This window comes from Nicotiana tabacum, chromosome 1 (genome assembly GCF_000715075.1).
Source record: "Nicotiana tabacum cultivar K326 chromosome 1, ASM71507v2, whole genome shotgun sequence".
Lineage (NCBI taxonomy): Eukaryota > Viridiplantae > Streptophyta > Magnoliopsida > Solanales > Solanaceae > Nicotiana > Nicotiana tabacum.
In genome coordinates, this window is record NC_134080.1 from 26141805 (window position 1) to 26166918 (window position 25114).

The following is a 25114-nucleotide window of genomic DNA, read 5'->3' on the forward strand; positions in this document are numbered from 1 at the left end:
TATATTCTTCATTAGAATATTGTAATTTGTTGTTTGGTTTGGATTATAATATTGTGATATGTTTGGTTTGAAAACTGTATTTTATTAGAAAATTATGGTATGTTTGGTTTGAATGTTATATTTCAAATTAAAATACTGTGGTTTTTTAATTTGAATATAGTATTTTTAATTAGAATATTGTTGTTGATCTTAATAATATTTTATTTTGGTTTGGATATTGTATTACCTTGCATATCTATTTAGTCAAAGGACAATTACTACTTAATAAACTTATTCCCTAAATTAAAGAAAATTTTCCATATGAAGCAAATCCAATCAAAACCTTACTCCATCTATTTTAAAGTTGAGAGATAATCTAGTCCCTTAAAAGGTAACATTTGTTTAATGTCATATAATAATATTAACAATTTAAAAATTAGATAAACTTTTGTTAAGTGCTATATAGGATAAAATAAATATTTTAAATGTATATGGAGTTAACTGGTATTTCCAGTGGGCATACCACATAAATTTCTCAAGTATCAGAGCAAGTTGACAACGTTTCGTGCTCATACCTTATTATTTATCTACTACTATTATTTTAATCAAAAGCTCATATCTTATACCCATACGGAAAGTAGGATTTCTAAGTTGATATAAACATCTGCATCATTCAAGTTGTACCATTATTTGTATTCTTAGCATAGGTTTTTTCCATGAAACATGATAAAATCATGAGAATATTATTATCAAGATATAATGTACATTCAGAACCAAATTTCTTTTTTTCTTTTGTTGCCATTGTTGGGTGAGCAAATCCATAACCTAGGAAGAAACATTTGCCAGAAGAATTTAATTAGAAGCCAGCATATCCAAAAAAGAATCAGCAATTCTGGTTTACAATGACACTGTTTTTTGTTTTCAGTTTCTAATTTGCAAGCCCGCGTGTTTGTCCATTGGGAGAAGAAAAAGGAAATATTGTCCGTCGAGGTCTGAAATAATTAAGAAAATTATGATGTGTTATTACTTTATTTGATAGGCAATTAGATGGAAGAAAAAGTAGTTTTGTTCTGATAACCAAATCTTATAAAAAATGACCTTTGCCCATTTCCAGCACAATTAATGAAAGTTAGGTGCATCAGCACACCAATCTTGATTATATTTGACAAGTTCTTGGAATATTAGTGCAGGGAAAAAAATTTATTTTCATTAAGTGTTCACACCATGTCAATGAATACATGACATGTGTTTTCATATACAATGTACAATCAGACCTCTCTATAACAACATCCTTATATAGCATCCTTATATAATAACACTTCACTATAAAAGTCAAGCTTTTTCGAAACCAAATTTCATGTTATGTTATAATACATTCAGATCTCTCTATAACAGCATCCCTATATAACAACACTTAACTATAAAAGCCAAGCTTTTTCGGAACCAAATTTCATATTATGTTATAATATATGTTCTATATAACAGCACTTCGTTATAAAATTCAAAAATATTCAGAACAAACGATGCTGTTATAGAGAGATTTGATTGTATATATTCTATATAACAACATTTTATTATACATCCAAAAATATTCGAAACAAATGATACTGTTATAGAAAGATTTGACTGTATCACTAAATCATAAGAGTAATTAATTAATACATATTGTTACCTTGATTTATCCCTTAATTATAATTTTGTGTAAACACAAGGATAATAATAACCTTGCGACACCCATTTAATGAGTGGTATCGTTATAATTATTTCTTTTCTTTATAGGGCGTGTTTGGTACGGATGAAAATATTTTTCGGATTTTTTTTTTCAATTTTCCCATGTTTGGTTGACTTAAATGTTTTGGAAAATATTTTCCTTATCAACTCATTTTCCTCCAATTGGAGGAAAATATTTTCCTTATCAAGAGAAGGGAAAACATTTTCCAAAATGCTTTCTCAACCTTCCCCACCCCACCCTCACCAACCCATCCCCACCCATGCCTATCCACCCCACCTCCTCTCTTCAAAAAGTTTTTTTTTTAAATTTCAGTTTTTTTTCCGTCATCACCTACCCTGCTAACCTCCCTGCCTTTTTTTTTTTGTAATTTCAAATTTCTATTTTTTCGTTTTTCTGCAACCACCCACCCAACCCCCTGCCCCACCCCCACTCCGGGGAAAAAATAATTTTTTTTATATATTTTCAGTTTTAGTTTCATCCTTCGATTTACAAGTTCCAAAGTTATGAGTTCAGAGGTTTATGTGTTTGAAAGTTTACGGGTTCGAAAGTTTGCGATTTTTAAAGTTTAGCGGTTCAGAAGTTTATGAAATTTATGGGTTCGGAAGGTTGTTGGTTCGAAAGTTTATGGTTTCATGTTTATTGTATCTAAATTATTTATGGATACTCTTGACAAATTATTTTCCTTAATTTGCGTAGCAAATACCAAAAAATAAATAAAATTACTACTTGTTTTCCAAGAAAACATTTTCTATACCAAACACACCCACAGTCTTAATCTTTTTAAATCCTTTTTCTTGTGTGTGTTAGGAGTTGGTTCGGCGGTGAGAGTCGCCACTAAATTGTTGGAGAGAATTTTGATTATACTTAGGATTTATTTAATGTATTTACTGATAGTGTGAATTTTCTTTATACAATTTTTGCTATTTAATTTATTGTAAAAGATTACTAATTTTACATGGAATTGACAAAATCAACTCATTTTTGGGGAATCCACCCAATCCGTTCAAATTTAAACAAGTTAGATTATAACCGTTTATTGACTTAATTCCACGAGTTGATTTAGAAATATCACATCAAACTATTAAGTCAAAACTGGTCAAATTTGTGCAGTCCAAAATTACCTTTAACAATTATTTTTATCCTTTTTATGATAAGTTGAAAGAACTTAAGTTAAAAATTAAAGAAAAATACATTAGTTTTAATTTTTTCTCTTCAGAAAGTAAATAAAAAATGAGGGGAGATGGGATCATATTGGAACGAGTTGGATTATGACCCTTCATTTGGTTCATCTTGATTGAAGCAAACTTTAGACGAGTTGGACCATGATCAATTTGACCGGCCCAAATTTGACCCAACATATCCACTTATCACCTCTAACCTTACCTATATAATGCCTTGTAATGTCACTCAACTATTGCATGCTCAAGTCTCTCCAAAATGGCAAATTGCAATGGAAATGGAGTTGCACATCTTGGCTCCAACTTACAAATTGAAGCAATCCAAACAGTGATACCAATCAAGCCAACTGATCCAAGATTATCGCGGCGAGTCGCCATTGGTGAAAATCTTGGCTCAGTCAATTTCCAGAGTCGTTTTCACATAGTTCTTTGCTATAACAAAGCATCAGAGGAGGATTCAGGGTGGCTAGTAGCTGGCTGGATTAAGGAGTCATTAGGAAAAGCACTTGTTGAAAAACCATTATTTGCTGGTAGACTTAAAAGAAAAGGAGAAAATGATAATAGTGGAGAGTTTGAAATTGTATCAAATGATTCTGGTGTTAGACTTGTTGAGGCTAATATGCCTATGGACTTGGCTGATTTTCTTGATATTCTTAAGGAAAGGAAAAATGCAGAAGCTGAACTTGTCTTTTGGGAGGATGTCAATGAATCAAATCCTCAGTATTCACCTCTTTTTTATGTTCAGGTAATTAGTGTAGGAAGAAGATACTAAACTTATCCTTTTATTTTATTTTATTTTATTTTTTATTTGGGTTCAAGATTCGTTATTTAATACTTATTGATCCGACTAATTTGAATTCGCATCACATATGATTCATTATAGGGGATTTGCTCTCCGCTCCCATAATTTCTCCATCCTCGACTTTTGGGTCGTGCGAATAGAGAAACTCTTGGTAAGAAGTGTGCATTAATAATAATAGGATGAATTTTGAATACCAAATGGTTAGATTAAAAAAATGCCTAGGGTCTATAGGAAACGTTGCTCTGTACCCTAAAAGATTGAGGTACGATCTGCGTACATATTATCCTTCCCAAACCCCACACTATAAGAATACAATACATTAGTATGTCATTGTTGTTGTTATTATTTATATGTTAGTTGTTGTTGGTATCATCAAGATCAGTCCAACAAAGAAAGGGAACAAGATAAAGGTAGATTATTAGCAAATACTTCTACTATCATTTTTCTTGAAAGATATTTATGGGCCGAATATGGGTTTTTTAGGTTTTATTCAAAAGGCAAGAATATTATTGATGAATGATATTATTGTTCAGGTGACAAATTTCAAGTGTGGAAGATATTCCATTGGGATAAGTTGCAGCCTATTTCTAGCAGATCCTTATGGCATGACTAGTTTCTTGAATATATGGTCCAAAATTCACAACAACATTATATCAGAAGCAGGCATGCCCAAAATTCCAACATTTTTCCTTCCAAATCATAGGAAAAATGGTTGTTCACCAACTTTATCCACAAGCTCCACCACAAGCAAACAAATTAATGAAACATTAATCTTTAAATTACCCTCAAAGATCTTTAATTTTAGAGATAATATCCACAAGAATCTTGCTGAAAAATGTGTTGAAGAGACAGAAGACAAACTTGGTAAGAAGTTGTCTTCAAAATTCTGTTTGTTTGTTAGAGAAATATCGGAGGATGTTAAGGTGGAAACTTTTTTTAGAGAAGGGATTTCTTCCTTTGGTTCAATTACTGGATTAGTTTCAGTTTGCTGTGATGATTTGGAAGCTCAAAACATAAGGTTTAATGAAGAAAATAAGGCTGTCCACTTTTCATGTTGGATAAGTAATTCAGGAAATGAAGATCTTGTGTTGATTACTCCAACTTTTGTGTTGATTACTCCATTTCTTTGATATTGTCCCAAAATGTTTAATATATATATATATTTTGATTAGGTTTTATTCAAAAGGAATTCTTGGGAGTTTTGAGTTTGTTGTATTGCAAAGTTGTGTAAGATTGTCAAGTTTAATGTTTAATGAATAATAGTCAGAGGCAGATCTAGTATTTCTAGTACATGGGTGCACTACTAAAAATATGAGGAAAAAAAGTATTAAATGGAAATTGATCATTATTCCTCTTGGTAAATAACTCAGTCTTCAACCAAGTATACCATTCAATCTTCTTGAAGCATGTGTGCCAACAATTGATATTATACCAATTTTAGAAAATATGTATTCACGTGCCCAAAATATATATTTTCCATAAAATATCTAATTTTGTGGAAAGATCATGGATTCACGTGCCCAAAATTTTGCCTATAACTTTGTCCCTAATAATATTGCACTTCAATGACATAAATATGAAGTATGGTATGATGAGATAAGTTATGCATGATTTGTAAGAAGCTTTTAGCTAAAAAGAACAAACTAAGTAGGAAATGATCAAACTACGTTAGTTTGCACAAGTTCATAACCCTATTTTTAGAGATAGAAACTTGTGGTAATAATTGTGAACGAGCAAAGAGTATAAGTTTTATGCAACATAGTAAAAAAAATAAAAATATTGATATTCTTAAAAATAAATGGACCCAATATTTTATAAAAGGTCAAAATATTCAGTTACTCCCTCCGATGTAAAATAAGTGATTTTTTGATCTTTTTTCTTGGGTCAAAAATACTCCCTCCGGTCCAAAATAAGCGATTTTTTGGCCTTTTTCTTGTGGTCCAAAATAAGTGATTTTTTTCAGATTTCAAGAATGAATTAATTATTTTTTTCCTACATTATCCTTGGAGTAAATAGTGTTGGAATATGTGTTAGGAGTGTTTATGTGAGTAGTAAAAGTTAATATGGTCAATTTCATTGCTAATTAATGCTAAAAGGTGGATTTCTTAATCTGTGTGAAAACATCCAAAAAATCATTTTTTATATGGAACTTAAGATATATATGAGAAAAATCACCAAATTTTCAATAACTACTCCCTCCGGTTCACAATAAGTGACCAATTTGCTTTTAGCACGCCCATTAAGAAAATACTAAATTCTATACAAAAATACCTACTATGACTAAACTACCCCTAATTAAACATTTAATGTGAGGAGTAAGAAAACTTTTTAGGTATATGTACATAAGTGTTATTTTGTAAAAACAAATTGAATTCTTTCTTGATTACATAATTAGACACTTATTTTGAACCAAAATAAAAAAATAAATTGGTCACTTATTGTGAACCGGAGGAAATAATTATTTTTTTCCTACATTGCCCTTGGAGTAATTAATGTTGGAGTACGTATTAGAAATATTTATGTGAAGAGATAATAAAGATTAATATGATCAATTTTATTGCTAATTAATATTAAAAGATGAATTTCTTAATATATGTGAAAATAACCAAAAAATCACTTATTTTGGACCAGAGAGAATACTAATAGAGAAGTAGCAACGATATTGATCGCAATTTTAGGAATATCTTGTTTAGCGACAGAATTTTATTATGGACCAACCTGCAATAACTCCATGCGTTTTCTAATTAATAATAATATGGAAAACGTGGTCTTACAAAATTCATTTATCGAGAATTTCCACTGGAGTCTGGACTAGGGATGTCAATGGTTCGGTTCGGCCGGTTATTTTATAAAATTTGTACCATACCAATTTTTGGTTATTCTATTATGTATAACCAAAATTAGACTTTTTCAAACTGTACCAACCAAGTCGGTTTCTTTTCGGTATCGGTACGGTTCGGTTAATTTTCGGTATTTTTTAAATATCATCTAAAATTCACCATTAGAAGTATAATGCAATAACATACGTTCTTTTATAGGGCTTAGCAAAACTCTTTAGATATTTTTACTATTTAAAGGGTGATGCATTAAAAAAATGAAAGATGACTAGAGTATAGATCCATCAACGTAATATTCTACATCAACGTAAAAGAAACCAAGCAACGATAAAGAAAATATAAATCACACAAGTAGAAAGATATTAACCAAGCCAGGACTCAAGAATAAAGTTTATAGAAGATTAAATATTTTAAAAAATAAATCTAAATTATATGAAAGGAAACATATTCAATACATTGTAGTTTGCTACTCGTAATCGCTATAATACTTTATGTCTTGCTCATAAAGATACTTGAAATAACTTAGTTTAAGTAGAAGTAGCATAATAGGTTTTAGGAATTAGTATTTTGAGTTTAATTACTTGTTGGTTTGTAATAATTTTCATAATTTCAAGGCCCAAAGAAAAATTTAATGCATTATTATTTTTAAACTTACTGGATAAATATATTTTTCACATATAAAATTTATTCGGTACGGTTCGGTATTTTTTCGGTTTATTTTTATAAAATAAAAAATCTACCCTAGTTATCGGTGCGGTTATAGATTTATATAAAAACCTACGATTTCTTAAAAGAAACCTAAAAATCGATTCGATACGGTACGATTCGTTAATCGGTTTTTGAATACCCATTTACACCCCTAGGCTGGACCAACCTACATTAATAGCTTCACGCATCTTCAACTACATAAGGTAAAACCAGTTCAAAGTAGTACTAGGGAAATTGTACTCCTTTTTAATTTATTTGAACTTTTTTGGAGTACGTAGGTTAAATTAACTAATTTTTAGTGTGATTCAAACATACATTTTTTAAAGTATTAAAATAAAATACATAATTTTAAAAACTATATAAGAAGAACTATAAGTCACACTAGTTAATATTTCAAAATATTTAAAAACTGTTTGCAAAAAAAAAAATCAGAAAAAACTTTATTTGACTCCGCAAAAATAAAAGTAATAATGGTACTCTTCAGTAAGAAGCAAATATTAATGACACATTCACCAACTTCAGTCTTCAGCATTCCAGAATGAGAGGTGGACTCGGTAGATGGAGTAGTAAATATCGATAACTTCTAGGTGAAATTTAAAATTGTGTATTCCCTCCGTCTCATTATTAGTCGTAATTACTAAAAATAGTTGTATCAAATTATTTGTCACTTTAGAAGTTCAAGATAAAATTGATTATCTTTTTTCTTTCTTACCCTTAATAATAATTATCCTTAAAGACTACAAATATTTCAATTATGAATAGGATAAATCCTTTTAGCCACACCGTTTTTGGCCAGATTGACCAAAATGGGGTCATTTAGGTAATTTTACGTCCTAATTAGGGTTTCAGGCGTATTTTTATACCCAAAATACCCTTTCAGTAACCTTTTGAATATTTATCTCCCACCATTAAATATTTGTCTTCCCAATACATGGAAAATCTCAAGGGTTCAAACCCTATTTTCTATAAAAACTAAAGATTTTTTTTTTTTTACGTATTTTCATCTTTTTTTTTTGTAGTATACACCCATATAGTTCGAAAATTCATCTATATACATGTATTTAATTGTGCATTTCGTATATATTTAGTATTTGAGTATGTATTTCGTATATTTTTTAGTAGGTCTTCAAAGCCCTACTACTGTGACGACCCGGCCAGCCGTCTCATGAGTTACTGCTCCGTTTTCCCCATTTCTGCTTTTTATGCTTTGTTTATCCGTGTTATGTGGTCTCAGGTTGGTCGGACCGAATCCGGAATGATTTTGATAAGGTTTGAGACACTTAGTCTCTTTTGAGGAAGTTTGAGTTTGAAAAGTCAACCGGATGTTGACTTATGTGTTAGAGGGCTCGGATGTGAGTTCCGATGGTTCGGTTAGCTTCGGGAGGTGATTTGGGACTTAGGAGCGTGAGTCGGAATGAGTTTTGGAGGGTCGGAGTAGATTTAGGCTTGAATTGGCGAAGTTGATATTTTTGACGATTTCCGGTTGGTAGGTGAGATTTTGATATAGGGGTCAGAATGGTTTGTGCTAAGTTGACTTGGCTCTTCTTGAGAAAGAGAGCCTAAGTCTCCAAAATTGACCCAACAAGGAATTGGGATGGACTCAAGAGAATTGATAGTCCCAATTAAAGGGTTAAACCTCGAGAGAGTAATTACCCGACTTGAACCCTAGTTGCTTGAGCAAATTTGCCTACCCATTTGGTCTTGAGAAAGTCAATTGGGCAAAATCACTCTCTCTACCGAGAGGTGTGAGAGTGGGTAAAATTGTGCAGCGGTTATAGCATATTTCTCCAATCATGTCAATCGTGCCATAGAAGCAATTACCCGTCAATTAGCCACCTAGGTGAAAATTACTACCCTAGTGCTTTTTTATCCATTAGATATAACTTTTAGCAATTCTCTTTTAGCATAATCTAGTTGCATTTATAATTAGTAGTTGATAATAGTAGTTGGTTAAAGAAAAACCAAAAATGATTGAAAGTGATATTTGGAACAAATACACAATTCCACTCTAAATAGATACTCAACTCCATTCCTAGCTCCCTGTGAAAATCGATCCCGACCCACAAATCGGGTAAAAGCTATCGCGACCCTCTATTCCTACTTTTTAGTATTGCAGAGTAGGTTGTGATCAGTTGTGCGCCGCAACAATTGTTGATACAAAGTATTTATAGATTGGATACAAGTTTCTTATTGTTTTGCCGTGAATTCTATGATGTCCTTATGTCGTTACTCTTGATTTAGTGTTGATATTGATACACCCCCGCAACATGTACCTCCCTCCCATCTTTACTTGTTTATTCCTATTTTATTTTCTGTTGTATATTATATAACTGCACAGGTTTATTTGGTAGTCTGGTCCTAGCCTCGTCACTACTTCGCCGAGGTTAGGCTAGGCACTTGCCAGCACATGGGGTCGGCTACCTTCAGTCCACGCGGAAATCCAAGGTAGACCTGCAGGCGTCCGCAGGCCCTAACGTCTCCTCTATCCTTTATTTCTTGTTTCATTTCCTTGATTCAGAAACAATGTATCTTTTATTTTCAGACTTTGTATTTAGCACTCTTAGATCGTCTGTGGTACTGTGACACCAGTTCTGGGTGATTTTAGCTTAAACAGTTGTATTAGATTCATATTTCAGATATTTTGCTACATTTCTTCCGCTTAATGAAATTTCCGCTATTTTTTACATTATTGCTTTATAAATGCTAAAAAGGTATAAAAATGGATAAAGGTAATATGTTCAATAATTGGCTTGCCTAGCTTACAGTAGTAGGCGCTATCACGACTCCTGATGGTGAAAAATCCGTGTCGTGACAAGTTGATATCAGTGCTCTAGGTTACATGGGTCTCATAGTTCACATACAAGCTTAGTAGAGTCTGAGGGATCGGTACGGAGACGTCTATATTTATCCCTAGAGGCTACAGAGTTAGGAAAAACTTCACATTTATTCCTTCCTGTCGTGCGCTTTGGTTTCTCAATGCTAATTGAATTTCTACTCTATTCTTTCGTAGATGGCGAGAAAATGCGCTTTCTCATCCACTGACCAGCAGCCCGAGCCCCCAGCAGTAGCTCCTACAAGGGGCAGAGGCCGAGGTAGGGGCAGAGCTCAGCCTAGAGCAACAACACCAGCAGTAGAGCCTCAGGTTGATTTTGATGATGAGGTTCCGACCTCGGTAGTTCCAGTAGACCTAACTAAGGTCCTATAGGGGTTTATTGCTACCCCAGTACTCTAGGATGCTCTGGTCTGTCTGGTAGGCCTTATGGAGAGTGTCACCCGGGCAGGATTGCTTCTTGTAGTATCAATCGTCTCTCAGGCTGGAGGAGGGGCCCAGACTCCTACTACTCGCACTCCGGAGTAGGTAGCTCCCCAGTTTCAGACTCCAGCAGTTCAGCCAGTTGGAGCAGTTCAGCCGGGTGTGGTCGCTCAAACCGGTGGTGGAGCAGTTATGTCTGCCGATGCTTTGTGGAGATTGGACAAGTTCACCAAGCTCTTCACTACTACTTTCAGCGGCGCATCTTTTGAGGATCCCTAGGATTATCTAGACAGCTGTCATGAGGTTCTCAGGAACATGGGGATAGTTGAGACCAATGAGGTCGATTTTGCTACTTTTTTCTTGTCTGGATCCGCAAAGACTTGGTGAAGAGATTATTGTTTGGCTAGACCAGCCGGATCGCCCGCTTTGACTTGGGAGCAGTTTACTCAGCTATTTCTGGAGAAGTTTCTCCCTATCACTCAGAGAGAGGCCTATCAGAGGTAGTTTGAGCGTCTCCAGCAGGGTTCTATGATTGTTACTCAGTATGAGACCAGATTCATCGACTTGGCTCGTCATGCTTGTCATACCTCCTTTTTCCGCTGCGCCCACAAAGGGGCGTAAAAGAGAGAGAGAGAGAGAGAGAGAGAGAGAGAGAGAGAGAGGTGAGGAGGTTTATTGATGGACTTATTCAGCCGATTTGTCTTCAGATGGCTAGGGAGACTAGGAGTGAGATATCTTTCCAGGAGGCAGCCAATATGGCCCGGAGAGTTGAGATGGTTCTATCGCAGGAAGGTGGTCATGGGTCGGACAAGAGGCCTCGTCATTCAGGCAGATTCAGTGGTACCTCATCAGGAGGCAGAGATTCGTATGGTAGAGGCCATCCTCCTAGGCTTTTTCAGTCAGCACTTCAGGTTTCTCACGGTGCCTCAGGTGGCCGTGGTCTTCAAATACAGTATTCTGATCAGCAGCCATACAGTGCACCACCAGCTCCTATCAATGCACCGCCGCTCCATAGTTTCCGGGGTGGTCATTCAGGTCGCCAGGGTCATTCTCAGTTTCCTCAGCCGCAACATTCAGGTGGATGTTTTAAGTGCGGTGAGTATGGGCATATCCAAAGGGCTTGTCCGAGATTGGTGTGCGGTCGTAGCAGCAGGGTTCCCATGCTATGGTTCAGGCCCCAGGTGTTCCATCGCCCGCCCCGCCGCTAGGGGTGGGGGTAGAGGTGCTAGAGGTGGAGGTAGAGGTGTTAGAGGTGGAGCTTAGGACACTAGAGGTGGAGGCCAGCCAGCAGCAGGCCGTCCCAGAGATGTAGTCCAGGGTGGTGGGGCCCAGCCCCGATGTTATGCTCTTCCAACCAGGCCCAAAGCTGAGGCTTCTGATGCAGTTATCATTGTACTGTTCTGGTTTGTGGCAGAGATGCTTCAATTTTATTTGATCTAGGGTCTACCTACTCCTATGTGTCATCTTATTTTGCACCGTATCTGGTCATGCCTAGTGATTCTTTGAGTGCTCCTATTTATATGTCAACACCGGTGGGTGATTCTATTATGGTAGATTGAGTCCATCGCTCTTGTATAGTTGTGATTGGGGGTCTTGAGACTCGTATAGATTTGCTACGTCTGGACATGGTTGATTTCGATGTCATATTGGGGATGGACTGATTATCACCTTATCACGCTATCTTGGACTGTAATGCCAAGATGGTGACCTTAGCCTTACCGGGTTTACCTCGTTTAGAGTGGAAAGGGACTCCTAGTCATTCTACCCGCAATGTTATCTCGTATGTGAAGGCTCGACGTATGGTCAAGAAGGGGTGTTTGGCCTATTTGGCCTATGTTCGTGATTCTAGTGCTAAGATTCCTTTTATTTATTCTGTGCACATGGTTCGTGAGTTCCCTGAGATATTTCCTTCAGACTTGTCGGGTATGCCACCCGACAGGGATATTGACTTCTGCATTGATTTGGCACCGGGCACTCAGCCCATTTCTATTCCGCCGTATCGTAGCCCCGCCTGAGTTGAAGGAGTTGAAGGAGCAGCTGCAAAACTTGCTTGAGAATGGTTTCATTAGACCTAGTGTTTCGCCTTGGGGTGCACCAGTGTTGTTTGTTAAGCAGAAGGACAGATCGATGAGAATGTGTATTGATTACCGATAGTTGAACAAGGTTACAATCAAGAATAAGTATCCATTACCGAGGATTGATGATTTATTTGATTAGCTTTAAGGTGCCAAGGTATTTTCGAAGATTGACTTGAGATCTAGCTACCATCAGTTGAGGATTAGGGCATCCAATGTCCCTAAGATAACTTTCCGCACTCGGTACGGGCTTTATGAGTTCTTAGTGATATAATTCGGGTTGACAAATGCCCCAGTAGCTTTTATGGATTTGATGAACCGAGTGTCCAGGCCTTATTTGGATTCGTTTGTAGTAGTCTTCATTGATGATATCTTGATCTATTCCGGCAGCCGGGAGGAGCACGAGCAACATATTAGAGTGGTTCTTCAGACATTAAGGGATAATCAGTTGTATGCTAAGTTTTCTAAGTGTGAGTTCTGGTTGAGTTCAATTGCATTTATGGGTCATGTTGTATCAACAAAGGGTATTCAGGTTGATCCGAAGAAGATTGAGGTAGTCAAGAACTGGCCTAGACTAGCATCAACTATAGAGATCCAGAGTTTCTTGGGATTGGCAGGCTACTATCGTCGGTTTGTGGAGGGGTTTTCATCTATCGCAGCCCCGATGACCAGGTTGACCCAGAAGGGTGCCTAATTCAGATGGTCGGACGAGTGTGAGGCGAGCTTTCAGAAGCTCAAGACAGCTCTGACTACGGCATCAATATTGGTTTTGCCCACAGGTTTAGGGCCTTATACAGTTTATTGTGATGCATCTCGTATTGGACTTGGTGAGGTGTTGATGCAGGATGGGAAGGTCATTGCCTATGCTTCACGACAGTTGAAGATTCATGAGAAGAACTATGCAGTTCATGACTTGGAGTTGGCAGTCATTATTCACGCATTGAAGATTTGGAGGCATTATCTGTATGGCATGGCATGCGAGGTGTTCACGGATCACAAGAGTCTGCAATATTTGTTCAAGCAAAATGAGTTGAATTTAACACAAATAAGGTGGTTGGAGTGGTTGAAAGACTATGATATCACCATCTTATATCATCCGGGAAAGGCCAATGTGGTGGCCGATGCTTTGAGTAGGAAGTCAGCCAGTATGGGCAGTCTTGCTTATATTCCAGTCGGTGAAAGACCGCTTACCTTGGATGTTCAGGCTTTGGCCAATCAGTTCGTGAGGTTGGATGTTTCTGAGCCCATCCGTGTGTTAGCTTGCACCATCGCTCGTTCTTCATTATTGGAGCATATCCGAGATCGACAGCATGATGATCCTCATTTGTGTATCCTCAGAGACACGGTGCAACACGGAGGTGCCAAGCAGGTTACCTTAGGTGATGATCGAGTTTTGAGATTGCAGGGTCGAGTTTGTGTGCCTAATGTGGATGGACTTAGAGAGTTGATTTTAAAGGAGCCCATAGCTCCTATTACTCTATTCATCCGAGCGCCGCAAAAATGTATTAGGGTTTCCGGTAGCATTATTGGTGGCGGAGAATGAAGAAGAATATTGTTGCATATGTGGCTCGGTGTTTGAATTGTCAGCAGGTTAAGTATGAGCATCAGAGGCTTGGTGGTTTGTTCCAGAAGATTGAGATTCCTGAGTGGAAGTGGGAGCGGATCACTATGGACTTCGTTGTTGGACACCCACGGACTCAGAGGAAGTTCGATACAGTATGGGTTATTGTTGATAGGCTGACCAAGTTAGCGCATTTCATTCCTGTGGCAGTCTCCTATTCTTCTGAGAGGTTAGTTGAGATCTATATCCGGGAGATTATTCGTCTTCATAGTGTGCCCGTGTATATTATTTCGGACCGAGGTACGCAGTTTACCTCACATTTATGGAGAGCAGTTCAGTGAGAGTTGGGCACACGGGTTGAGTTGAGCACAACATTTCATCCTCAGATGGACGGGCAGTCCGAGCGGACTATTCAGATTTTAGAGGATATGCTCCGAGCTTGTGTCATTGACTTTTGAGGCTCGTGGGATCAGTTTTTTCTTTTAGCAGAGTTTGCCTACAACAACAACTACCAGTCGAGTATTCAGATGGCTCCTTATGAGGCTTTATATGGTAGGCGGTGTCGGTCTCCAGTTGGATGGTTTGAGCCGGGAGAGGCTCGGTTATTGGGTACGGATCTTGTTCAAGATGCCTTGGACAAGGTCTGGATCATTCAAGATAGGTTTCGTACAACTCAGTCTGGGCAAAAGAGTTATGCTGAACATAAGGTTCGTGATTTGGCATTCATGGTCGGTGAGCGGGTATTGGTTCGAGTGTCGCCTATGAAGGGCGTGATGAGATTTGGGAAGAAGGGCAAGCTTAGCCCTAGGTTCATTGGCCCATTTGAGATTCTTGATCGAGCGGGAGAGGTGGATTACAGACTTTCATTCGTCGAGCTTATCAGCCGTGTATCCAGTGTTTCATGTGTCCATGCTTCGAAAATATCACGACGATCCATCCCACGAGTTAGATTTTAGCACTGTCAAGTTGGACAAGGACTTGTCTTACGAGGAGGAGCCGGTAGTTATTCTACACAGGCAGGTTCGTCAGTTGAGATCAAGAGTTTTCCTTCTGTTCGTGTTTAGTGGAGAGGTCAGCCCGCTGAGGCATCGACCTGGGAGTCCGAGTACGATATGCGGGGCCGTTATCCCAATCTTTTCCCCGACTCAGGTACAACCTTCTTCTGTCCGTTCGAGGACGAACGGTTGTTTTAGGGGTGGAGGAAGTGATTATGTTTTAAAAGTGAATTTTGTATTCTGAGGCCTTAAAAACTTCTTTCGGCATCACCTCGATTTGCGTGCGTAGTCCGAGTGCATAGACGGAAAGCCATTTTGTAGAAATCTGTGAAAAATGATAAATTTTGACTATAAAGTGAATAATTTTGTCTTCGGTCAATATTTTTGGTAAACAGACCTGGACCCATGATTTGATGGTCCCAAAGGGTCCGTAGGAAAATATGGGGCTTGGGTGTATGCCCGTAATCGAATTCTCAGGTCCCTAGCCCGAGAAATGAATTTTTAAAGAAAAATTATTTATGAGTTTTGGAAATAAATTGTGATTAAAATTTGATGGTATCGAACCCGTATTTTGGTTTCGATGCCTGGTACAAGTCTTATATATGATTTAAGGTAAGTCTGTGAAATTTGATAAGAAACGGACTTGAAACGACGTGAATTGGATCGTTTTTGAGAAAATTGGAAATTTGAAGTTCTTAAGAAAATTTCATGATTTTGATGCTAAATTCCTAGTTGTTGATGTTATTTTAGTAATTTGAATGCACGAGCAAGTCCGTATGATATTTTTAGATGGGTGTGCATGTTTGGTTTGGATCCTCGAGGGCTCGGGTGAGTTTTGGATAGGCCACGGAGTGAAATTTTCACTTAGGGAATTGATGGTATGCTTCAGGCCTGCAGACTTCGCATTTGCGAAGCTTGTCTCGCAAATGCGAGCTCGCAAATGCGAGAGGTGGCTTGGTTGCCTTCTTCGCAAATGCGAAGTGTCTGTCGCAAATGCGACATCTGCCTGGAATCCCCCTTAGTCGCAAATGCGAGACCTCAGTCGCAAGTGCGACACTGCTTTCGCAAATGCGAACATAGTAGAGGTCGGGGTCCGCAATTGCGAACCCCATTTGAAATTCCCATACCTGCAACCTGCAATTTTTATACTTAGCCGAAAATCAAACATTTTTCACATCTTTTCAAAACACAAACTCCCTAGGGCGATTTTTCAAGAACAACACTTCTTCCAAATCGATTGTAAGTCAATTTTAACTCATTTCCTTCAATCATTAACATCTTTTAAATGATTTCAACTCAAAACCAATGATTTTCATGGGGGAAATTAGGTGTTTTGGGTAGAACCTAGGTTTTTCAAAAATTAGGGTTTTGGACCTTGATTTGAGGTCCGATTTCAAAATAAATTATATATTTGGGTTCGTGGAGGAATGTGTAATCAGGTTTTGGTTCGAACCTCGGGTTTTGACCATGTGGGCCCGGGGGTGATTTTTGACTTTTTGGGTAAAATTTGAGAAAACTCATTTTCATGCATTAGAATTGATTCATTTAGCGTTTATTGATGTAATTAAGTAACTTGTGGCTAGATTTGAGCGAGTTGGTGGTGGAATCAAGGGGTAAAGTGATAGTTGAGACGTGAATTGTGTTCGTGGCATCGAGGTAAGTGTTTGGTCTAACCTTAGCTTGAGGGATTAGGATTTGTGTCCTATTTGCTACTTGTTTCTTGTTGAGTACGACGTATAGGCATAGTGACGAGTATCTATACGTTGGTGTCGAGCATGATCGTGAGTCTTGAATTGAAATTTATTGTGTTCTTAGATAATATTACGGATGCTTAAGTTGATGATTCTCTGTATTGAGCAAGGATTATGGTTATTCTCGTGGAAATTACTTATGACTGAGTATTGGTGTTAGTTGAGGTTGTTAGGTGTTGAAACAAGTTTGTTTATAGCTGTTTCTCCCTTGCCGGGACGTAGTTACTTATACTGTCGATTCCCTTGCCGGGATAGTATATCTCTTTATTGATCCCCCGCCGGGACTCTTTTTATGATTGTTGTTGATTGTATATGTGGATCGGGTTACACACCGCAACAATGGTATATGTGGATCGGGTTGCATGCCGCAACAATAATATATGTGGATCGGATTGTACGCCGTAGTAATATTATATGTCGGTCGGGTTGCACGCTGCAACAATGATATATGTGGATTGGGTTGCACGCTGCAACAATGATAAATGATATGGATCGGGTTGCACGCCGCAACAGTGTTGTTATATATTGGGATCGGGTTGCACGCCATAACAATTGTTGATACAAAATGTTTATAGATTTGATACAAGTTTCTTATTGTTTTGCCGTGAATTCTAAGCTGTCCTTATGCCGTTACTCTTGATTTATTGTTGATATTGATACACCCCCGCAGCATGTACCCCCTCCCATCTTTACTTATTTGTTCCTATTTTATTTTCCGCTGTATATTATATAACTGCACAGGTTCATTCGGTAGTCTGGTCCTAGCCTCGTCACTACTTCGCCGAGGTTAGGCTAGGCACTTACCAGCACATGGGGTCGGTTGTGCTGATACTACACTCTGCACTGTGTGCAGATACGACCCCAAATATCGGTCGTGATGGCGCCTATCACATTACTAGGCAAGCCGACCAATCAATTAACCACAACCCGTTTCCCTTTAACAGTAAGCCATTTTCTAACACAGGTTTTAAATTCCAATTTCATTATAAGCGTTTTAAGCAACAAAAGATATGCGGAAGTCAAAATAACAGGAAACTACACAGCCCATAAATCTGGTGTTACGAGTCTAGAGCCTCTAATACAAGTCTGAATACCCACTACATCAATAGTCTAGAAAGTGCGGAAAAGATAACAAGATAGGGTAGATAAAACAGGACTGCGTACACCATACAACTACCTCGAAATCTCTGGCAAACGCTGAATCAGCTGAAGACCCTCACTCAGCTGCTCGGGCACTTGGATCTGCACATAAGGTGCATGGAGTAACGTGAGTACGCCAACTCAGTAAGTAACTAAAGTAAATAAGGACTGAAAGTAGTGACAAGCAATTCAAAAGCATATAACTAAATACTCAACAGAATAACGGATCAACTTTATAGTTAAAAATCAGTTTCGTCATAAAAACAACACTTCCAGTTTAAAATGTTTGAAATCGGATACTTAATAATATATCCAACAGAGGCTTATTTAAAAGAAGAGTGAAATAGGTGAAAACATCATAACAGGGCCCCTCGAGCAAGGAATCACTCAGAGTATGATCCCTCGGGCAGCCTCTCAGTCACTCGTGACTCACTCTTGTCACTCACTACTTACTCTCAGCACTCAGGCTCATTAATATCTCATATCAATAGAAATCATAGTAACCGCTGCGGCGTGCAACCCAATCCGTAATTTATATTTGACTACGCTCACTAGGGGTGTACAGACTCTGGAGGGGCTCCTACAGCCCAAACGTCATATCACTACGGCGCACAGCCCAATCCAATACATATATTGTTGCGGCGTGCAGCTCGATCTAGTATATATATTGCTGCGACGTGCAACCCGATCTAGTATATATATCGCTGCGGTGTGCAGCCCGATCCATATAAGTATCGCTGCGGCGTGCAGCCCGATCCATAACTTACACACACACACACACACACACACACACACACACACACATATATATATATATATATATATATATATATATATATATATATCCTCACAATTTGGTTCTCAACCTCTCTCAGTCTTTAACCTCACAGCCTCTCGGGCACAACAATGGAAATTAGGGAACTCAGCCCAAAAAACCCTCACAATTACGAGTAGAGTAATAAACCTAGTTTTAAACATTTGAACAGGTAAAACATGACTGAGGATATGCCTCTAGCAAGTAAAGTGAGGAAAATAGTCAAAATGTCCCTAAGGATTTCTACAGGTCGGCACAAGGCCCCAAACATGGCATACAACCCATAATATAATATAAATATCCAAAATACATAATAATATAATATTTTCAAACCAAATATGCGGCTTAATAGTCTCTAAGGGACATACCAAGTCATAATCCCTATCGGCGCACACCCACACGCTCGTCACCTAGCATGTGCGTCACCGTGTTTATCAAAACAAGTCAAATACCGGGGTTTTGTACCCTTAGTTCCAGATTTACAATGGTTACTTACCTCAAACTGGTGAAAATACTACTCCGCAACAACCCTTCGAATCGGCCTCCACTCACGTCGAATCTATTCAAAATCAGAACTACGATATCAAAATATGCCAAGGGAATGAAGCCCAAGCGAAAATAATCAATAAATGGCACAAATCCCGAAATTACCAAAACCCGACGCCCAGGCCCACATCTCAGAATTTAATAATTTTTCCATCAACGGAATCCTTATCCTTCCACAAGTCTACACATAGCAAGAACACTGAAATCGGAGTCCAAATGGCCCCTCAAATACCCAATTAAAGGTCTCTTAATCTCAAGCCTTAATCCCCAATTTTTCTTCCTTAATCCCCACTAAAACCATGATTAAACAATGGAAAAATGATCTTAAATCCAAGTAATTAAGCTTAGGGGACTTACCCATCTGCGGTACCGCATATGCGGTTATTCCTCCGCTTCTGCGGAAATCACTTAATGGACCAAAATCGCACCTGCGCTCAACATTCCACACCTGCGACTCCGCCGGTGCGGTCCCACTACCGCATCTGCGGTTCCTGACAACTCCTCAATAATCCACTTCTGCGACTTCCCTTATGCATCTGCGAGATCGCACTTGCGGTCCCCAATCTGTAGGTGCAGAAATACCAGAAGTAGAAAATTTCTGCAGCTTCAACAACATCTCAGCCTTTCCGTCAACCATCCGAAATCATCCTGAGGCCCCCGGGACCTCAACCAAAAGCACCAACATATCCTAATACCTTATTCAAACTTATTCCAATCATCAAAACACCTCCAATAACATCAAATCACCCAAAACACATTGGATTCAAGCCAAATTTTCTAAAATCTTTCGAATTTCGCTTTTAATAAAAAAACCAACCAAACCACGTCCGAATGACCTGAAATTTTGCACACACATCCTAAATGACACAACAGAACTACTGCAACTCTCGGAATTACATTCCAATCCCTGTATCAAAATCTCGCCTACCAACCGGAAATTGCCATAATATCAACTTCGCCAATTCAAGTCTAAACCTACTCCGAACCTCCAAAACCCATTACGAACACACTCCTAAGTCCCAAATCACCTTCCGAAGCTAATCAAGCCATCATAACTCACATCCGAGCCCTCTAACACATATGTCAATATCCAATTGACTTTTCCAACTTAACCTTTCTTAAAAGAGACTAAGTGTCTCAAACCTTACCAAATCCTTTCCGAACCCTAACCAATCAACCCGATCACATATAGAACCATCATACAAAGCAATTAGAAGCAGGAATGGGGAAAATGGAGTGGTAACTCATGAGACGACTGGTCGGGTCATCACATCCTCCCCAACTTAAACAAATGTTTTTCCTCGAATGAGTCAAGAAACATACCTGAAGCCTCAAACAGGTGAGGATATCTGATCTACATCTCCCGCTCGGTCTCCCAGGTAGCCTCCTCTATGGGCCGACCTCTCCACTACACTTTCACTGAAGCTATATCCTTTTACCTCAACTTCCGAACTTGACGACCCAAAATAGTTACTGGCTCCACATCATAGGTCAAATCATCATCCAACTGAACCGTGCTGAAATCCAGAACATGAGAGAGATCCCCAATATACCTTCGGAGGATAGAAACATGAAATACCGGATGCACACTCGACAAGCTGGGGGGGGGCAAAGCAAGCTCATAAGCCACCTCCCAATCCTCTGAAGCACCTCAAGAGGCCCATTGAACTGAGGACTCAATTTTCCTTTCTTTCTAAATCTTATAACACCCTTCATAGGTGAAACGTTCAACGGAACCTTCTCGTCAACCATGTAGGACACATCCCGAACCCTATCAACATAGCTCTTCTACCTCGACTACGCTGTACGAAGCCTCTCCTAAATCAGCTTTACTTTTCCTAAAGCATTTTGCACCAAGTCTGTCCCCAATAGCCTAGCCTCACCGGGCTCGAACCAACCAACTGGAGATCTACACCACCTCCCATACAAAGCCTCATACGGAGACATCTGAATACTCGACTGGTAGTTGTTATTATAAGCAAACTCTAAAAGCGATAGGAACTGATCCTATAACCCTCCGAAATCAATGACACAAGCACACAACATGCCCTCCAATATCTGAATAGTGCGCTCGGACTGCCGGTCCGTTTGAGGGTGAAAAGTTGTGCTCAACTCAACCTGAGTACCCAACTCTCGCTACACAAACCTCCAAAATTGCAAAGTAAACTGAGTGACCCTATCTTAAATGATGGAAACTGGGACACCATGCAAACGAACAATCTCCTGGATATAGATCTCTGCCAACCGCTCTGAAAAATAGGTAGTACACACAAGAATGAAGTACGCGGACTTGATCAGCGGATCCACAATTACCCATATAGCATTGAACTTTCTCAAAGTCCGTGGAAGTCCAATAACAAAGTCCATAGTGATCATCTCCCACTTCCACTCGGGAATATCTATCTGTTGAAGCAAGCCACCCTGTCTTTGATGCTCGTATTTCACCTGATGACAATTGAGACACCGAGCTACAAATCCCACAATGTCTTTCTTCATTCTTCTCCACCAATAATGCTGCCTCAAATCCTAATACATCTTCATGACACCCGGTTAAATGGAATACCGCGATCTATGGGCCTCCTCTAGAATCAACTCCCAAATCTCATCTACATTGGGCACGCAAATCCGACCCTGCATCCTCAACACTCTATCATTACCAGTGGTCACATCTCTAGCATCATCATGCTGAACTCTGTCCTTAAGTACAAACAAATGGGGATTGTCATACTGGCACTCTCTGATGTGATCGTATAAGGAAGACTGAGATACCACACAAGCTAATACACGATTAGGCTCCGAAACATCTAATCTCACGAACCCATTGGCCAAGTCCTGCACATCAACTGCAAGAGGTCTCTCCCCAACTGGAATATATGCCAAACTCCCCATACTCACCGCCTTTCGGCTCAAAGCATCGGCCACCACATTGGCCTTTCCCGGATGGTACAATATAGTGATATCATAATCCTTAAGCAAATCCAACCACCTCCACTACCTCAAATTAAGATCCTTCTATTTGAACAAGTGCTGGAGGCTACAATGATCAGTAAACACCTCACAAGACACACCATACAAGTAATGCCTCCAAATCTTCAACCCGTGAACTATGACAGCCAACTCCAAATCATGAACGGGGTAGTTCTTATCGTGGGGATTCAACTGACGAGAAGCATAAGTAATAACTTTACCCTCCTGCATCAAAACACAACCAATACTAACTCTCAATGCATCACAATACACGGTATATGAACCTGAAGCTGATGGCAAAACTAACACTAGAGTTATGGTCAAAGCTGTTTTGAGCTTCTGAAAGCTCTCCTCACACTCGTCCGACCACACAAATAAAGCACCCTTCTGAGTTAACTTGTTCAAGGGCGATGTGATAGATGAGAATCCCTGAACAAACCGATGATAATAGCGTGCCAAACCAAGAAAACTGCGAATCTCTGTAGCTGCGGATGGTCTGGGCCAACTCTGAACCGTCTCTATTTTCTTCGGATCAACCAGAATACCCTCGTGGACACCACATTCCCCAAGAAAGCTACTAAACTGAGCCAAAACTCACACTTAGAGAATTTTGCATAAAGCTTCTCCTCCCTCAATCTCTGCAACACACTCTCAAATGCTCCGCGTGCTCCTCCTAACTACGCGAATACACCAGAATATCATCAATGAAGACTATGACAAATGAATCAAGATAAGGCTGAAACACACTGTTCATCAAATGCATGAACGCTGCTGGGGAATTGGCTAGCCCAAAAGACATCACCAAGATAACCGGAACGGAGATCAATCTTGGAGAACACTCTCGCTCCCTGAAGCTGGTCGAATAAATTATCAATGCGAAACAAAGGATACTTGTTCTTAATTGTTACTTTGTTCAGTTGTCTATAATCAATGCATATCCTCATAGTGCCATCCTTCTTCTTCACAAATAGAACCGGCGCATCCCAAAGTGACACACTAGGCCGAATGAACCCTTTATCAAGAAGTTCCTGAAACTGCTCCTTTAGCTCCTTCAACTCCGCTAGTGCCATACGATACTACGGGATAGAAATGGGCTGAGTACCCGGCACCAGATCAATGCCAAAATCAATATCCCTGTCCGGTGGCATGCCCGGCAGGTCTGCAAGAAACACATATGGATAATCCCTTACAACTGGGATAGAATCAATACTGGGAGCCTCAGCTCCAACATCCCTCACAAAGGCTAGGTACGAAAGACATCCCTTCCCAACCATATGCTGGGCCTTCAAGAATGAGATCACTCTGCTGGGAACATAATCGGTCAAATCTCGCCACTCTATCTGTGGCACACCTGGTATAGCCAAGGTGACTATCTTAGCATGATAGTCCAGAATAGCACGATACGGAGATAGCCAATCCATGCCCAAAATGATATCGAAATCCACCATACACAATAGCAAAAGGTCCACTCGGGTCTCCAGACTCCCAATAGTCACCACACACAACTGGTACACATGGTCTACAACAATAGTATTGCCCACTAGGTAGATACATGAACATGTAAAACAAGAGACTCACAGGGCGTATACAGATAATGAGCAAAATATGACGACACATAAGAAAAGGTGGAACCGGGATCAAATAATACAGAGGCATCTCTATGGCAGACTGAAACAATACTTAAAATCACAACATCTAAAGCAGCAACATTTGATCTACCCAGGAGAGGATAGAAACAAGCCTGACCACCACCTGATCGACCTCTCCCTCTAGGGCAGCCCCTAGCTGACTGACCTCCACCCCTAGGTGGCTGGGCGGGTGGTGAAATAACTGGAGCAGAAGTCGACGGCTGACCCCTCTGCTAGGACTGACCATCATGAAGACGACGACACTGCATCCTCATATGTCCAAACTCTACACACTCATAATAACTCCCCGATGCTAGAGATGGGGACTGAAGGGAACCCCTGACACTAGAAGGACCTGGCATTGAAGAACCCTGGACTGATGGAGCACGGGACGAACTCTGAGCTGGAAGGGCACTAAGGGATGAGTGGCCCTGATAAGAACTATGAAAGCCATGACCCGATGATGCTCCACGGTAACCTACGCAAGCTGAATGAGCCTGCCTGAAGGCACGACCTCTGCCCTGCTGGAACTGACCCCTCGAACGAGCACTGCTAAAGCTACCAGATCCCCAAGGCCTCTTGGCCTCCCTTTTCTCTCGCTCCTAACGACAAACCGACTCAATCTCATGGGCGATATCAACAACCTCCTCGAAGGTAGCACCTGTCAACCTCTTCCTAGTCATGAGAATCTGAAGCAGGTATGTGAAGCCATCAACAAACCTCTTGATCCTCTCTCGATCTGTGTGAACCAACCAAACCGCATGTCAGGATAACTCGGAGAACCGCATCCCATACTGGGTCACAGTCATCTCCCCCTGATGCAACTGCTCAAACTACCTGCACAGCTCTTCTCGATGCGACTGTGGCATATATTTCTCTAGGAAAGAACTGAGAACTTCTGCCAAGTAAGGGGCGCTACACCAACAGGCCTACGCCTCTCATACGTCTCCCACCAACAGAATCCCTACTGTACGAAGCATCCTCTGGTACTTATCTAAGAAACCCTAGGTATCCTCACCCTCTGCACCGCTAAAAGTTGGAGGCTAGAGTCTACCAAACCTCTCAAGTCGACGGTGCTTGTCTTCCGGCATAACTGGTACCACAAACTCCTGAGCTGGTGCAACCGACTAGGCTGGAGGTGCCCCCGG

General features: G+C 39.6%; 1 protein-coding gene across 1 annotated transcript; it reads left to right on the forward strand.

The window, feature by feature from the left end:
* Nucleotides 1–3118: 3118 nt before the first annotated feature.
* Nucleotides 3119–5009, forward strand: LOC107781136 (omega-hydroxypalmitate O-feruloyl transferase-like). Its single transcript, XM_016601785.2, has 2 exons — nucleotides 3119–3634; nucleotides 4225–5009. Exons 1-2 carry the CDS (start codon nucleotides 3149–3151, stop codon nucleotides 4819–4821), a joined length of 1083 nt encoding a protein of 360 aa, XP_016457271.1. The 5' UTR covers nucleotides 3119–3148; the 3' UTR covers nucleotides 4822–5009.
* Nucleotides 5010–25114: the final 20105 nt, after the last annotated feature.